This window comes from Oncorhynchus keta, chromosome 33, assembly GCF_023373465.1.
Source record: "Oncorhynchus keta strain PuntledgeMale-10-30-2019 chromosome 33, Oket_V2, whole genome shotgun sequence".
Lineage (NCBI taxonomy): Eukaryota > Metazoa > Chordata > Actinopteri > Salmoniformes > Salmonidae > Oncorhynchus > Oncorhynchus keta.
The window spans coordinates 14,347,426-14,364,192 of NC_068453.1; the positions used below are offsets into that span (position 1 = coordinate 14,347,426).

A 16,767-nucleotide genomic window follows, 5' to 3' on the forward strand; every position below is an offset into this window, starting at 1 on the left:
TTGTGCATGACACAATTTTTAAAATGAAACATGTATGGAAACAGGTGAATTAACACTCCTCAGTTAGCAGGCTCAAGCAAGCTAAAACCCACATGGTAGCAAAAACTAACTAGCAGAAATTGTTAAAGTTAGAAATTATTAAACACACTTTGCTGTAGGCTACTATTTACTAGTTAAATACATTTTTGTTATGTCATATAAAATATATTCACCCCACCCAGTTTTATAATCAAAACTTACCAGAGAGCATGTAGTCCTTGACTCCGACCGTGTAGTAGTGTGGACTCCATAGCGTGCGAGATCTTGAGAATCAGCTGCACATGTGATGGAAGAGTGTACTGTGCATGCAGAGGGTTGCAATTCCATTGAATTGGGGATAGTTTAACCAAAATATGCCACAAGAATTGGCTTGTGTATCCCACAAAAAAGGTTCACTGTTATAAGCTAACTTGTTTTGATGAATTTAAGCAAAATTCCTGGGCTTAACTTCTCGTGGAAAAGTTCAGGATAAATTCCAGGAATGTACTGTAAAGTTTCTGAACCTTTGCAACCCTACACAGTAGTGAAGGAAATGGATAAGACTCCGATTGCACACATCTTATTACTGCTTAGCTTAACTAAGCTAATGACACGGTCCCAGCTGCTCCTTGCTTAGTGGACCAACATGGTTCTGCTTATACTCCATTAGACACACGGCTGCTGCTCCATTTAGATGCAATGCTACACAAGTAACAGTTTGTATCTTTTAGCAGCCTAGCATCAAGGCTGGGGCTTCATGATGATGTAATGTGTTGTTCATTACACCTTGCTGTTTTTCCAATGAGGTTAGCAAAATGAGGAGAACCAGAACAAGGAAGGCTGGCAAGGGGAAATATGTATTGTTTTGTTTGGGGGTGGAGTGGAAAGCTTCATAGCACAGGTGCTGACAGATAGGAATCCCACCTATGAGAGATCCCAGATTTTAATTGTATTTATTTTTTATTTAACCTTTTATTTAACCAGGTAGGCTAGTTGAGAACAAATTCTCATTTACAACTGCGACCTGGCCAAGATAAAGCAAAGCAGTGCGACACAAACAAAAACACAGTTACACATGGAATAAACAAACATACAGTCAATAACACAATAGCAAAAGTCTATATACAGTGTGTGTAAATGAGGTAGGATAAGGGAGTTAAGGCAATAAATAGGCCATAGTGGCGAAATAATTACAATATTGCAATTAAACGCTGGAGTGATAGATGCGCAGAAGATGAATGTGCAAATAGAGCAAAATCAATACAATTAATAAAAGTATGGGGATGAGGTAGTTGGATGGGCTATTTACAGATGGTCTGTGTACAGGTGCAGTGATCTTTGAGCTGCTCTGACAGCTGGTTCTTAAAGTTAGTGAGGGAGATATGAGTCTCCAGCTTCAGTGATTTTTGCAATTCGTTCCAGTCATTGGCAGCAGAGAACTGGAAGGAAAGTCGGCCAAAGGAGCATTTGGCTTTGGGGACGACCAGTGAAATATACCTGCTGGAGCGCGTGCGACGGGTGGGTGCTGCTATGGTGACCAGTGAGCTGAGATAAGGCGGGGCTTTACCTAGCAAATAATTATAGATGACCTGCGGCCAGTTGGTTCAGTAACAAATATGAAGCGAGGGACATCCAATGAGAGCATACATGTCGCAGTGGTGGGAAGTATATGGGTCTTTAGTGACAAAACAGATGGCACTATGATAGACTGCATCCAATTTGCTGAGTAGAGTGTTTATAGGCTACTTTGTAAATGACATTGTCAAGGATCGGTAGGATAGTCAGTTTTACGAGGGTATGTTTGGCAGCGTGAGTGAAGGATGCTTTGTTGCGAAATAGGATGCAGATTCTAGACTTCATTTTGGACAGGAGATGCTTAATGTGAGTCTGGAAGGAGAGGTTACAGTCTAACCAGACACCTAGGTATTTTTAGTTATTTGTAGTTGTCCACATATTCTAAGTCAGAACCGTCCAGAGTAGTGATGCTGGACGGGCGGGCAGAATGCTGTGCAACATACACCTGTGCTCATTCTTGTTTTCTTCCTTGTAATTCCCTTATGACAATCTTTGATCCCCCTCTTATGCACACTCACACACACACTTTGACATGCACCAATATCTTTAGTTGGATGTCAACTTGGTTGTCCAGGTAAACCTCTCAACTGGACCTGAGACTTGACCTCTTTCTTTCTCTTCCTCTCTAGGGGAGAACTTTGAGCAGAGCCCCCTGAAGAGGACATTCAAGTCTAAAGTCCTGGCCCACTACCCTGAGAACGTGGAGTGGAACCCCTTCGACCAGGATGCTGTCAACATGGTGGGTGAACCATCGCTGAGTTCTGAGCCAAACTGAGTGATGGATGGATGGATGGAGGGACCATATTGCAGGGTTGAGGGGTGATCAGTTACATATAATCTGATTACAAAAAAAGTAACTGATCAGTTATGTTATCGGCAAAAAATGTGTAGTCAGGTTACAGACACTTATGAAAAACTAGATGATTACTTATTGGATGGCTTTGTAAGGATGTTTGTGGAAAAAATAGATTATGATACATTTCTGTTTTCTCAGTGACATTCAATTCAGCATTGAAAATCAGGACAAGTTTAAATTTGTTCTGCATGAGCAAGTCTGATCACAAGTCATGGACCACTATAATGACACTCCAAATGCGTTTGATGGATCCTTTTTGTCTTCATCTAATGCCTATTAAGGGGAAAGTAATCCAAAAGTAAGTGAAAGTAATCCGATTACATTACTGAGTTTGGGTAAACCAAAAGTTACTTATTACAATTTTGGACAGGCAACTAATGTGTGGGCAGCAGGGAACCAAACTGGGTTGGGGGAAGGAATGGATGGATGGACCTTATTGGGGAACAGGAGGACGATAAACGGGGCTATTGACTCTAACAATACCCCAACTAGGCATTGAAAGGCCTTTTCGATCATATACAGTGGAAAGGAAGGGCATGCTAGGATTATTCAAACCAATGCTTTAGGAATCCACACACACACACACACCATTGGAGCGGAGAGGCCCAGGATTAAGACACAATGCAGTGCCTTCTCTCTAGGGTATCCTGGGTAATGTGGCGAAGGCACCAAATCCCTTCTGTCTCTATGGATTTACCCAGGGGGGGTTGCAGGCTGCGCTACACGGACTGTGGCTGCTTTTCTGCAGTCTTGGTTTAGATTGAGTTGTTTCGTGTTGACTGGACAAGGGGAGGGGAAGCGTGCCAGGGTGGAAGGGTACATTAGGGGAGGGAATATCTGATAAGACAAAGCTTTATGTTGTCAAATATCTGCGTTCATGAGAAAAAAGGGAAAAGTTAAGATGATGAAATTGTATTTGTGCTTTATTGCATTTTATAGACTTGGTGGTTTGAGCCATGGTATATCAGACCGTATAACACGGGCATGACAAAACATGTATTTTTTACTGCTCTAATTACGTTGGTAATCAGTTTATAACAGCAATAAATCTCCTCTGGGGTTTGTGATAGATGTCCAATATAACCCATACACTGCAGGAAATGACAAACCAGAAGACTACATTAAACATGTTTTGAATCACTCAAGACCTGTCATGGAAGAGACTGCTAAAGGTCCCGCTGACCTGTCACTCAATGATCTGGATCCACTGAAGCGTATGTGGTTGAGGTTTGATATGTGTGTGTGTGTGTGTGTGTGTGTGTGTGTGTTTGCCTAGCCCAGCATATTGAGCCCCAGTAGAGGTAGCTAACATTGATAACTGTCCCTCAAGTCCCTATAGAGGAGGCCCTGGAAACGTTTGGTGTCGGCTGACCGTTGCCTCTCGTTGGCGTTGGCCATTACATCACACACTGGCGTCAGAACCGCTGAATTATTTACATCGGGTTCTCAGTTTACGTCGGCATGGAAACGATGGCCCATTGTGCGGTGTGTTCCAATGAAATGGAACACCAATGCAGTGCAGCTATGAAGGCTCCAATGGCAGAACCATAATGAATCTCAGCCCTCTCCCTGCTTGCCTCAACACAACCCCATTCATTTCTATGTATAGTATCTCCATCCCACTCACCATCCATATCCCCTTTCCCACTCTCCATGTCCCTCCTCTCTCATCTCAACTCTCCCTGCTCATAGGGTGACCTTAGTGGAATCACACTTCCTGCCCCTGTGGGCCTGGCAACAAAGCCGTTCTGATGATTGCTTTTCATATCCCAATCCTTTTCTCATAAATCCCTACCTCGATTATTATTTCTTTATTTCCTTCTCTCTTTCTGTCTCTCTTTCTGTCAGACAGACAGTCTGCTGTTGGCACTGATTTGATTTTCTTGTTAATTGGGCCCTGAGTCAGAAGGTGTGTGTGTGTGTGTGAGCTAGTGCCCGAGGATATGAATGTGTATGTGCTTCAGTTTGTTAAGCTTATTGCTCCATACTCATCAGTGGGTCACTCACCCGGAACCCCCACAATTCCCGTGTCCGTGCCGGAATAAGGGGATAGTTTAACAGATCACCTGGGGTTATTCAAGAACACTGTGAAATGTTCTGCTAGGAATTCTGAAATGTCTATCTGAAGTAATTTTGAGCCTAACAGAGCTGAGGCCCAGGTTGATGGCCCCAGACACAGTTAGAACAGGAAGAGTTTTGAGGGAGACTTCAACTGAAGTGTTTCAATGGGATTAGATGAAGCTGCTGTGCTACGGAGTCACTTGTATGCAACATGTCAGACGGTGTTGAGTTGTTGATACTGTATAATGTGTTTCAGAGCAGTGTTGGTTTAGGCAAATGTGCTCTAACATGCATGCAGAGTTGTACTGATTTTGATCGCCTGTTGATGTTTCCCCAGTTTCAACCGGCAGTAGGTCGAATATGTGCAGGTTAAGGCGACAAAATCTGGGACCAACTCCGTTGCTCATTAGCACAGATGGCCACATTGTTGCAAAGGGATATTAGAAGGTTTGAACTCTCTCCCACTTTTCCAGGGATGAATATTTTTTTCCTTGATCCATATGGTTTCATGATATTTCTTGGGATAGAAGGATTTGATTTGGACGCGTATGGAATCTAATTTCTGGGGAGAAATTGCAGCATTTCGGATGTTTTTCATTTGCCTCTCGGTTTCCACACAGAACAGTTTGAGGTAGTGTGGGAGTGATTATCTTGTCAGTAGTGATCAGTTGAAACCATGATTCACTCACCACTTTTATAATCCATTCTGAACAGAACATTGGCCAACTACAGGCCTGTTTATCTGTGTTAGCAACAGGGGTTCATTTGTGTGTGTGATGATTCATTTTGTATTCAGCTCAGCTCTGCAAATCAACATAATGGAGATAATCAACCATATTTTATTTCATGCTGGCTGCTGTGTTGCTGACTGGGCTGCTATCAAAGCAGATTATGCTGACTTGATTAGGGATGCGACGCGTGCCCACACACACACACATATTCAAACTGTAGATGTACACACACCAACACATTCTGGTACATGCAGTCTCAGTTGTTTCTGATGTAAGGCCTCCTCATTGATTCTGTCAACTATCTCAATTATTAATACCACATTAATAATCATCATTATTATTGTCCCTCTCCCTCTCTCTCTTCGTAGCTCTGTATGCCCAAAGGCCTGTCGTTCAGGACACAGGCAGACAGCCGCGAGCCCCAGTTCCACTCCTTCCTGATCACGCGGGAGGACGGCTCTCGCACTTATGGCTTCGTCCACACCTTCTACGAGGAGGTGACGTCGCCTCAGATCTGCTCGGCCATGCAGACCCTCTACCAGATGCACCAGGCCGAGAACCCTTCCTCCGCCACCCCCTCCTCCTCTTCCTCCTCTTCCTCCAGTATGGACTCTCTGGCTAGCAGCCTCGACGAAGCAGATTCTCCGTCTTCATCCTCGTGCCGGTCGGCGGCGTGCGGCGGCTACGACGCGTCGCGTGACACGCTCTATGTCTCCAAGGCGTTGTGTCTGATCACGCCCATGCCCTTCATGCACGCCTGCCGCCGTTTCCTGTCCCAGGTGCACCGGGCCGTCACGGCCTCCTTGCCTCCACCCCTCCCCCTGGAGAGCTACGTGCACAACATCCTGTACGAGGTGCCCCTGCCCCCTCCGGGGCGCTCGCTGAAGTTCCACGGGGTGTACGAGCCCATCGTGTGTCAGCGTCCTGGGCCCGGGGAGCTGCCTCTGGCTGACTTCCCTCTGGGCCAGACCTTCCCTCTGCTGGGGGTAGAGAACCTGGTGCAGCTGTTCAACTGTACCCTGCTGGAGATGCAGATTCTGCTCTACTCACAGGGTAAGGGACGCTTATTATACATACACACACACACTCCTCTCTGCCTCTACATTCCTTGGCAGCAGGTTGTTGAGTGGGAGTTGCTTCTCCAGCCAGGTGGTATGGTGATGACTGATACCAGGTTGGGGGATGGTTCGGATAAGTTATTCCTCAACACATCCCCTCAGCTGGAGCCAATGGAACATGACTGGCTGTGTCATTACTGGGGTGTAATCTGTGGTCCAGGCCTGTCCTTGACTCCCTGGCTCAAATGAGTTTAGGATTAGACTACTGTAATCTGGGTGGGGTAGAGAGCTGTTCCTCTCCCTGGGACTGGAGCTATGCGGGTTGACTGACTGGACAGCAGCAGGGTAGTGGCTGGGATTAGAAAGCATGGTCAGTCAAAGGGCAAACGGCCAGACAGACAGTAGTCTGTATCTGCCATAGACTTCACTATAGATTACAGTAGACTACACTACAGGATGCCATTATCTGACTGTTACAGAGAAATAGACAACGAGAGAGTTTCTTGTGTGTTGAATGTTTGATTGGGTGGTCCTGGTCCATTGACGTCCTTTTGGATACTAGTCTTGCCTAATGAATTAATGGTTGTGAGTTTCCATTAAGTGGTTCTTGTTTTGTTTTAGAGTTGTTTGGAGCTTAATGTCTCTAATGTAATTATCTGTAATGCATGAGAGTTCATTAGTTGAGTTGATGGCAGTCAAACACTGTTACTAGCACCAGGCCATTTCTGTCTGCTTGAGCGAAAAGCGACAGAGAGCGACAGCCTCTCCCTCCTCCTACCACTCATCCTCATTTATTTTATTTTATTTTTTCTTTATTTAACTAGGCAAGTCAGTTAAGAACAAATTCTTATTTTCAATGACGGCCTAGGAACAGTGGGTTAACTCAGGGGCAGAACGACAGATTTGTACCTTGTCAGTTCGGGGGTTTGAACCTGCAACCTTCCGGTTACTAGTCCAACGCTCTAACCACTAGGCTACCCTGCTAGGCTACCCATCCACCCCTTCGCTTCCATCCATCCCCATTCATATATCCTTTGATGAGAAATTATCTCCCATGTTTAATTTATCAAACCAACTGTCAGTGGGAATCGCTCCTGAAACAAAATAATTTAAACTATTTTTCCGAATGAAAAACACTTCCAGTAAATGTTTTATGTTTGTAATTTTTCACCGGGAAGCATTGGAGGCATCCCATCTAGCGCCTGCCCTGCGACGCGGCTGCTAAAAGGCATTCTAATTTCTCTATAATAAAAACAGTGCCTGGAGGCAATTTGATGGAAGGGTTGATGCACGGAAACTGCATCTATAAAATGTTCTGTGGATGGGTCCCAATGTACCCTATTCCCTATATTGCAGACTACTTTTGACCAGGGCACATTGGGCTCTGGTCAACACTAGTGCACAATATTGTGAATAGGATGCAGCATGTGTGTTAATGTGACAAGTTTGGCCATATATGGTCCATCAACAACCCATGAATTTACAACAGACGGAACCTGCCCAGTGGTCACCAAGATCCTCGCTCACTCATTGGCCGAGACACGGGAAGTGACAAGCAGGCATTTAGTCCAATCCTGCTGCTCTGTGGAGGGCGTGTGTCTGAGATGTAATTAATAAGATGATTAATCAGTAATTTTATATTTTAGTCATTCCAGGAGCACAGTTTTAGAGCAACATTATGAGGCCTCTTGGCAGTGTAGAGAGACTTTGCCATTTTTAAGCAACTTTCCGACAAGTCTACACATTTCTCAATTTCTCCATTTTGACATGCAGTTGAGAGAAAGGTTGCTGTTTTAAAGCTAAAATCATTGTTTGGGGGAAAATTCTCCCTGACTTTTATTTTGGTGATTTTTAGTTCTCAAAGATTATATAATAAAAAATATATAGCTCCAATATCTTCTAAACATACATTATATCTGGTTTAAGTTGACACTGAAAGCGCTTTTCCATCCCGAACTTTAGGCGACCAGAAAGAAAACGCTTAGGCGGCCTGCCCAAGGATTTCAATAGCAGAAAATTCCCTGCATTCATCCAGAGGGACTGTCAGAGCGCCCAGTAAGGTGGTTGATCAAACGCATACCGTTAGTATGAAAATGAGCGGACCTGGTTTCTGTTGTTAACCATTGTTGGCTTGTCTCTTCCCTTCTAACACTGTCTGATAGGGACCAGTCCCAATGACTGACAGTTTCACGATGAGTTGCCTCGTTTCATATGTTCAGCCTTGAAACACAGATGCCGATCTTTTGTCTCTTCTGTTCGCATTTTCCACTTGGCCTCCGCAGCATTGTGGTCAACTGTTTCTGTATTGGACGTCTGCAGATGATGACAATTCAATATCAAGCAATAACATACAATATTTCACACGACACCCTCCATTGGAAAGCAGTATTGGAGGGTGCTGTGAAAGTTTTAGCCCTGTGAAACAGAGTTGAACACTCCCATAATCTCTGCCTGAAATTACCCCCCCATGTAGGTCAGCTGAGGTCAACATAGGGCGGAGAGAATAATATTATTCCCCCATGAGCCTTTACAGGGTGCTTTTGATGTTTGTCAGGTTGGGGAAAACTGGAGTCTGACAGTGTATTCGTATCCCTGTATCTTCACATAATACGGTCATAACAGTAGATGAGAGAGGAAGGAAAGTGGGGATAGAGTTGCTGAGACATGAGTAGAGTACCGTGACTCATCCTTTAATGAGAATCACTATCTTTCTCTGCATCACAGAGCAGGCGGTGTCAAGTCAAAACCCTCAACATGCAGAGGCTTGTGAGAGTATGTTTGGTTATAAACTCTGTTCTCCTGATTTTTGTTCTCTTATGTTCCTTGTTGTGGTTCTATTGCGCTGTTCATTTCAGAGAGACTGGTTTCCCACAGGGAATGCCAAAAGGGCATGTTGGCAGCACTTTGAAGTAGTTACCGCTAAAATGATTGCAAGCGTTTCTTTGGTAGACTAGAAGCTGAAGGGAAAATTGGTTCATTTATGCAATATAAATACATGGGTATTAGTTTGCTGTGTAGTTTCCTTTATTTTATGTATTGCTTAAGTAAAGCCATGTAAAAGTCCCAAGTTATCTGCAGCTCTACTAGGTTTCCCCTCATACATAATTGAGTATTGCAGTGTGAGGGTTTGGCTTGTGTACGGTCAGTGTGTTATTGTACGAGTGTGTGGGTGTGCAGTGCACCACAGATGAGCTAGAAAGTTTACTCAGCAACTCTCACACTCTCCTTTTAGTTCTTTCTTTCGGTTTCTCCCACTCTTTCTCACTCAGTCTCACTCTTTCTCACTCAGTCTCACTCTTTCTCACTCCGTCTCGCTCTTTCGCAACCACACTTTCTCTGTGTTGGTCTTCGTCTCATTTCTCTGTCTCCCTTTTCTTATCTGGGATCCAATCATATAATGTGTTACTGGGATCCTCAAACCACACTTTCACAGTGCCTCTACATGACTCATTCCATTTTCTGCGTGTCCTGTGGTGCAGATCTTTTATGAGGGTATTATTACTCCTATCTGTCATGTGTCTTTAGTCATCCCCATGGGAGGCAGGATGATATATACACTGCTCAAAAAAAATAAAGGGAACACTTAAACAACACAATGTAACTCCAAGTCAATCACACTTCTGTGAAATCAAACTGTCCACTGAGGAAGCAACACTGATTGACAATACATTTCACATGCTGTTGTGCAAATGGAATAGACAACAGGTGGAAATTATAGGCAATTAGCAAGACACCCCCAATAAAGGAGTGGTTCTGCAGGTGGTGACCACAGAACACGTCACAGTTCCTATGCTTCCTGGCTGATGTTTTGGTCACTTTTGAATGCTGGCGGTGCTTTCACTCTAGTGGTAGCATGAGACGGAGTCTACAACCCACACAAGTGGCTCAGGTAGTGCAGCTCATCCATGATGGCACATCAATGCGAGCTGTGGCAAGAAGGTTTACTGTGTCTGTCAGCGTAGTGTCCAGAGCATGGAGGCGCTACCAGGAGACAGGCCAGTACATCAGGAGACGTGGAGGAGGCCGTAGGAGGGCAACAACCCAGCAGCAGGACCGCTACCTCCGCCTTTGTGCAAGGAGGAGCACTGCCAGAGCCCTGCAAAATGACCTCCAGTAGGCCACAAATGTGCATGTGTCTGCTCAAACGGTCAGAAACAGACTCCATGAGGGTGGTATGAGGGCCCGTCATCCACAGGTGGGGGTTGTGCTTACAGCCCAACACCGTGCAGGACATTTGGCATTTGCCAGAGAACACCAAGATTGGCAAATTCACCACTGGCGCCCTGTGCTCTTCACAGATGAAAGCAGGTTCACACTGAGCACATGTGACAGACGTGACAGTCTGGAGACGCCGTGGAGAACGTTCTGCTGCCTGCAACATCCTCCAGCATGACCGGTTTGGCGGTTGGTCAGTCATGGTGTGGGGTGGCATTTCTTTGGGGGCCCGCACAGCCCTCTATGTGCTCGCCAGAGGTAGCCTGACTGCCATTAGGTACCGAGATGAGATCCTCAGACCCCTTGTGAGACCATATGCTGGTGCGGTTGGCCCTAGGTTCCTCCTAATGCAAGACAATGCTAGACCTCATGTGGCTGGAGTGTGTCAGCAGTTCCTGCAAGAGGAAGGCATTGATGCTATGGACTGGCCCACCCGCTCCCCGGACCTGAATCCAATTGAGCACATCTGGGACATCATGTCTCGCTCCATCCACCAACGCCACATTGCACCACAGACTGTCCAGGAGTTGGCGGATGCTTTAGTCCAGGTCTGGGAGGAGATCCCTCAGGAGACCATCCGCCACCTCATCAGGAGCATGCCCAGGCGTTGTAGGGAGGTCATACAGGCACGTGGAGGCCACACACACTACTGAGCCTCATTTTGACTTCTTTTAAGGACATTACATCAAAGTTGGATCAGCCCGTAGTGTGGTTTTCCACTTTAATTTTGAGTGTGACTCCAAATCCAGACCTCCATGGGTTGATAAATTTGATTTCCTTGATAATTTTTGTGTGATTTTGTTGTCAGCACATTCAACTATGTAAAGAAAAAAGTATTTAATAAGAACATTTCATTCATTCAGATCTAGGATGTGTTATTTTAGTGTTCCCTTTATTTTTTTGAGCAGTGTATATACAGAGGGGCAAAAAAGTATTTAGTCAGCCACCAATTGTGCAAGTTCTCCCACTTAAAAAGAGGAGAGAGGCCTGTAATTTTCATCATAGGTACACTTCGATTATGACGGACAAAATGAGAATAAAAATTCCAGAAAATCACATTGTAGGATTTTTAATGAATGAATTATGGTGGAAAACTTTTGTTATTTTGTAACTTTTGTTATTGACCAAATACTTATTTATCTCAATACTTTGTTACATACCCTTTGTTGGCCATGACAGAAGTCAAATGTTTTCTGTAAGTCTTCACAAGGTTTTCACACACTGTTGCTGGTATTTTGGCCCATTCCTCCATGCAGATCTCCTCTAGAGCAGTGATGTTTTGGGGCTGTTGCTGGGCAACACAGACTTTAAACTCCCTCCAAAAATGTTCTATGGGGTTGAGATCTGGAGACTGGCTAGGCTACTCCAGGACCTTGAAATGCTTCTTACGAAGCCACTCCTTCGTTGCCCGGGCAGTGTGTTTGGGATCATTGTCATGCTGAAAGACCCAGCCACGTTTTATCTTCAATGCCCTTGCTGATGGAAGGAGGTTTTCACTCAATCTCACGATACATGGCCCCATTTATTCTTTCCTTTACACGGATCAGTCATCCTGGTCCCTTTGCAGCCCCAAAGCATGATGTTTCCACCCCATGCTTCACAGAAGGTATGATGTTCTTTGGATGCAACTCAGCATTCTTTGTCCTCCAAACACGGTGAGTTGAGTTTTTACCAAAAAGTTATATTTTGGTTTCATCTGACCATATGACCTTCTCCCAATCTTCTTCTGGATCATCCAAATGCTCTCTAGCAAACATCAGACGGGTCTGGACATGTACTGGCTTAAGCAAGGGGACACGTCTGGCACTGCAGTATTTGAGTCCCTGGTGGCGTAGTGTGTTACTGATGGTAGGCTTTGTTACTTTGGTCCCAGCTCTCTGCAGGTCATTCACTAGGTCCCCCCGTGTGGTTCTGGGATTTTTGCTCACCGTCCTTGTGATAATTTTGACCCCACGGGGTGAGATCTTGCGTGGAGCCCCAGATCGAGGGAGATTATCAGTGGTCTTGTATGTCTTCCATTTCCTAATAATTGCTCCCACAGTTGATTTCTTCAAACCAAGCTGCTTACCTATTGCAGATTCAGTCTTCCCACCCTGGTGCAGGTCTACAATTTTGTTTCTGGGTTCCTTTGACAGCTCTTTGGTCTTGGCCATAGTGGAGTTTGGAGTGTGACTGTTTGAGGTTGTGGACAGGTGTCTTTTATACTGATAACAAGTTCAAACAGGTGCCATTCATACAGGTAACGAGTGGAGGACAGAGGAGCCAACCTCTTGTGACTAGGGGCCGGTATTTTCCTTTTTGGAAAAATAACGTTCTCAAAGTAAACGGGATATTTTGTCAGGACAAGATGCTAGAATACACATATAATTGACAGCTTAGGATAGAAAACACTCTAAAGTTTTCAAAACTGTAGAAATATTGTCTGTGTATAACAGAACTGATATTGCAGGCGAAAGCCTGAGAGAAATCCAAACCCGGAAGTGCCTCATGTTTTGAAAGCTCTGCGTTCCAATGCGTCCCTATTGAGCAGTGAATGGGCTATCAACCAGATTACTTTTTCTACGTATTCCCCAAGGTGTCTACAGTACTGTGACGTAGTTTTACGCCTTTATGTTGAAGAATACCCGTAAGCGGCTACATTGTGTAAGTGGTCACCTGATGGCTCTCAGAGTGATACTCTGACATAGTTGAAGTGTACCTATGATGAAAATTACAATTGCTAATGGAAACACACACAGGTGCTCCTGCAGTACACACACACACACACACACACACACACACACACACACACACACACACACACACACACACACACACACACTGATGAATGGCCAGGTCTGGTGTGCTCTCTGCACAGTGTTAGTGTGTTATTAGTATGATTAGTTGCTCATGAGACCGAGAGGAGGAGATGCTAAAGTGGAGCTGTTTTTTCAGCTCTCTGAAAGAGCATCTGGATCCTTACAGCCACTCTGTCTAATACACAGTAACCGACCATTGGTCTCCGGAACAGAGAGTAGATATAGCCAGTCTGGATCCATCCTCTGTATTGGAATATATTGTATGTGCAGTGTTTAGTCCAGTGTAATGTCCAATGCATCTAGCTGTCTTTCTCTGACCTGAGACCTTGTATGTGTACGGGGGGAGGGGGCGAATTGGGAATAGAGAGAGGGTAAATTAGTGTCTGTCCGTCCATCTGTGTGTGAGACGCATGCATTGGTCTGTGTGTTTATGGCAAGATGGTCAAGTTGAAGACAGACTTTGAGGCAAGGTAGATGCTCGCACACAGTCGCTCTCACACACGCAATATACAAATGCCAGGTCCCCTAGTTCTCTTGTAGAATGTAAATTGGCTCGGTCTTTGTTTAATGCTTTGTCGACCTTGAAAAGTGTAATGCATTTTGAATGAAAGTACACAGAACCTCTGTGCCTGAGCAGCGGCGAGAGTGAAAGCAAGCGAGTGAGGGATGGAGAAAAGGGTAGAGGGAGAGAGAGGGGTTGCGTGGATAAATTGGTACAGCGTGCCGTCTTATTATGGAGGTCAGTCAGGCTTGCGGTCTGATCATTTTATTCATATCTGATGATGGAACTCCTGAACCTCAGTACCAAAGCCAGGGTGAGACCACTGATCCTAATCTTTAATCAGGAACCAGTGCGGGCCAACACACACACACACACACGTAATGCACGCACACACACACACACTCACACACACTCACACACACTCACACACACACACACACACACACACACACACACAGAATGGGGATTTAAATTGAATCCATCAGAACAGAATTTCTTTCATCCCATATTGCCCCCAGATTCAATTTTGATCTGTTGATTTAAAGTTATTCTCTGCACCTTCTTCTCTCCTCCCTCCTCTAACATCTCCCTTGTATTACCCCTCCCCTCCACCTTTCCAATCACTCACTCCATCCCTCCTTTTTCCTCCACCTCTCCCCCTCCCAACTTCTCTCCCTTCCCTCACCCTACCTCTCTCCAGACTACCAGCGGTTGATGACAGTTGCGGAGGGCATCACCACCCTGCTCTTCCCCTTCCAGTGGCAGCATGTCTACGTGCCCATCCTACCCGCGTCACTGCTGCACTTCCTGGATGCCCCCGTGCCCTACCTCATGGGCCTGCAGTCCAAGGAGGGCACTGACCGCTCCAAACTAGAGCTGCCACAGGAGGTGTGTCTCTGTGACTGTGTGTGAGACTGGGTCTGTTTTTTTATTTGTAAGTGTGTGTCTCATGCAGTAGGCAGTTACAGTAAGGGCTCATTGTTGCTGAATGCACACTGTCCAATGCCATCCAACCCTGACTCTCCACAATGTGCCTCCCACGCACACAGACGGACAACCTGCCTCCTATTCAGACTGAGCAGGAAGTGGAAATGCAGCTTTCAGACCCCTTATTGTAGAGGAACGTCTATTGAAAGTTTATTTTAGCCTATTGGAGATAAAACCCAATAGAAGTATCACTCGCAGTCCAATGTGTTTTCATAGCCCCCTATTGTTATTTTGTAGAAGGAACTCAAACTGATATTTCTCTGGAAAGGCTCAAGCGACCTCCTCAGACAGTGAAAGTGATGGAACCCTCGGTGTGTGTGTGTGTGTGTGTGTGTGTGTGTGTGTGTGTGTGTGTGTGTGTGTGTGTGTGTGTGTGGACAAGATAAGACTCCTAATGGTCTGGAACATCCCAAAGAGATTCCCAGCTTCAGGGCTCCCCCCACTCCCACCGCTCATTAATCTGGCCCATTCCGTATGGATGCTAATTATCGGAGTCAGTGCAGCATCCGATGTCGTTCCCTAGTGCTGCTCCTGCCTCCTCCTCACAATCCAGTTTTCTGCCCTTTTGTGTTCCTCTGGATCCTCCCTTAAAGATCACACGGTGCCAAATGTTTTAATTTAGAAATATCTCCATTTCTGAATGATTCTTTGAAGTGAGGAGGATGACCTAGAAATGGACGGCTGAAAGCAAACGGAAAGAAGGGAAGGATCATAGAGCGAGGATGTGAATGAATGAAAGCCTTTTTTTAACCCCTGGCTCTGTCGAAAGAATTCATCTCATTTCCATTTCAAATGGCAGAACAGTAATTCGTCTCCTAATCATATTAGTCATGTTTGCATAGCAAATAAGCAAACAAGTACATGCATACACTCATGAATACCAACTGTTTCATATCCGTTTGTCCATCTTGATCCTCCATCCTTTCTTTTTAATGCAAAAGAGGAACCAATGGCTTTTAACCCGAAACTAGGCCAAACATTGTGTGCCTGTACAATCACCCAGCGGGGTGCGTGCTCCATTTCCCTCATCTCGTAAATCAGGCGGATGGCCTGCAGTCTTCTCCACTACCTAAATAAACCTCCGTTAAGCCAATCCACGTCAGGTCAGATCTGTGCACAGACGGCTGATTCAGCCCTTACAGAGCAATGCACATGGAGTCAAACCTGTACACAGAGAAGAACATGTTTTGAAATTCACATCTGGAGCCTAGCAAATGCTGTTATAAAACTATCGTCAATTGGTGGAACCCCAGCGTTACAGATGCCAGACAGTAAATGCTAATGTCATGTATTCAGGTGTACAGGAACCCCTAGTCATTCTCTCAGGGACAGTAGAGCCTGGAAGTATACACTATAACACAGCATGTGTATACTGTTCAAAAGTTTAAGGTCACTTAGAATTATCCTTGTTTTTAAAAGAAAATAACATAATTGATCAGAAATACAGTGTAGACATTGTTAATATAAATGACTGTTGTAGCTGGAAACGGCAGATTTTTTTTATGGAATATCTACATAGGCGTACAGAGGCCTGTCATCAGCAACCATTACTCCTGTGTTCCAATGGCACGTTGTGTTAGCCTTTTTAAAATTATAAACTTGGATTAGCTATTTGAGCATTAGAAAACCCTTTTGCAATTATGTTGGCACAGCTGAAAACTGTTGTTCTGATTAAAGGAGCAATAAAACTGGCCTTCTTTAAACTAGTTGAATATCTGGAGCATCAGCCTTTGTGGGTTCGATTACAGGCTCAAAATGGCCAGAAACATAGAGCTTTCTTCTGAAACTCTTCCGTCTATTCTTGTTCTGAGAAATGAAGGGTATTCCATGCGAGAAATTGCCAAGAAACCGAAGGTCTCGTACAACGCTGTGTACTACACCCTTCACAGAACAGCGCAAACTGGCTCTAACCAGAATATATATGGAGAGTGGGAGGCCCCGGTGCACAACCGAGCAAGAGGACAAG

The 16,767-nt window shown here is 45.0% G+C and overlaps 1 protein-coding gene across 14 annotated transcripts in view; it reads left to right on the plus strand.

Annotated features, from left to right (window-relative positions):
- Positions 1 to 16,767, plus strand: part of LOC118366259 (DENN domain-containing protein 5B-like) — a 146,119-nt gene that overhangs the window by 106,845 nt on the left and 22,507 nt on the right. For 12 of the 14 annotated variants that reach the window (XR_008089024.1, XM_052492028.1, XM_052492027.1 and 9 more), the window contains 3 exons: positions 2,223 to 2,332; positions 5,610 to 6,294; positions 14,515 to 14,702. Coding sequence is in view for 11 of the 14 variants with exons in the window: in XM_052492028.1 (XP_052347988.1) it covers positions 2,223 to 2,332; positions 5,610 to 6,294; positions 14,515 to 14,702 (983 nt within the window). In the remaining 3 variants the exon portion in view is untranslated. Of the gene's footprint in view, positions 1 to 2,222; positions 2,333 to 5,609; positions 6,295 to 14,514; positions 14,703 to 16,767 lie in introns of those variants that run through there. The other 2 variants (XR_008089023.1, XR_008089022.1) reach the window with 1 other exon arrangement.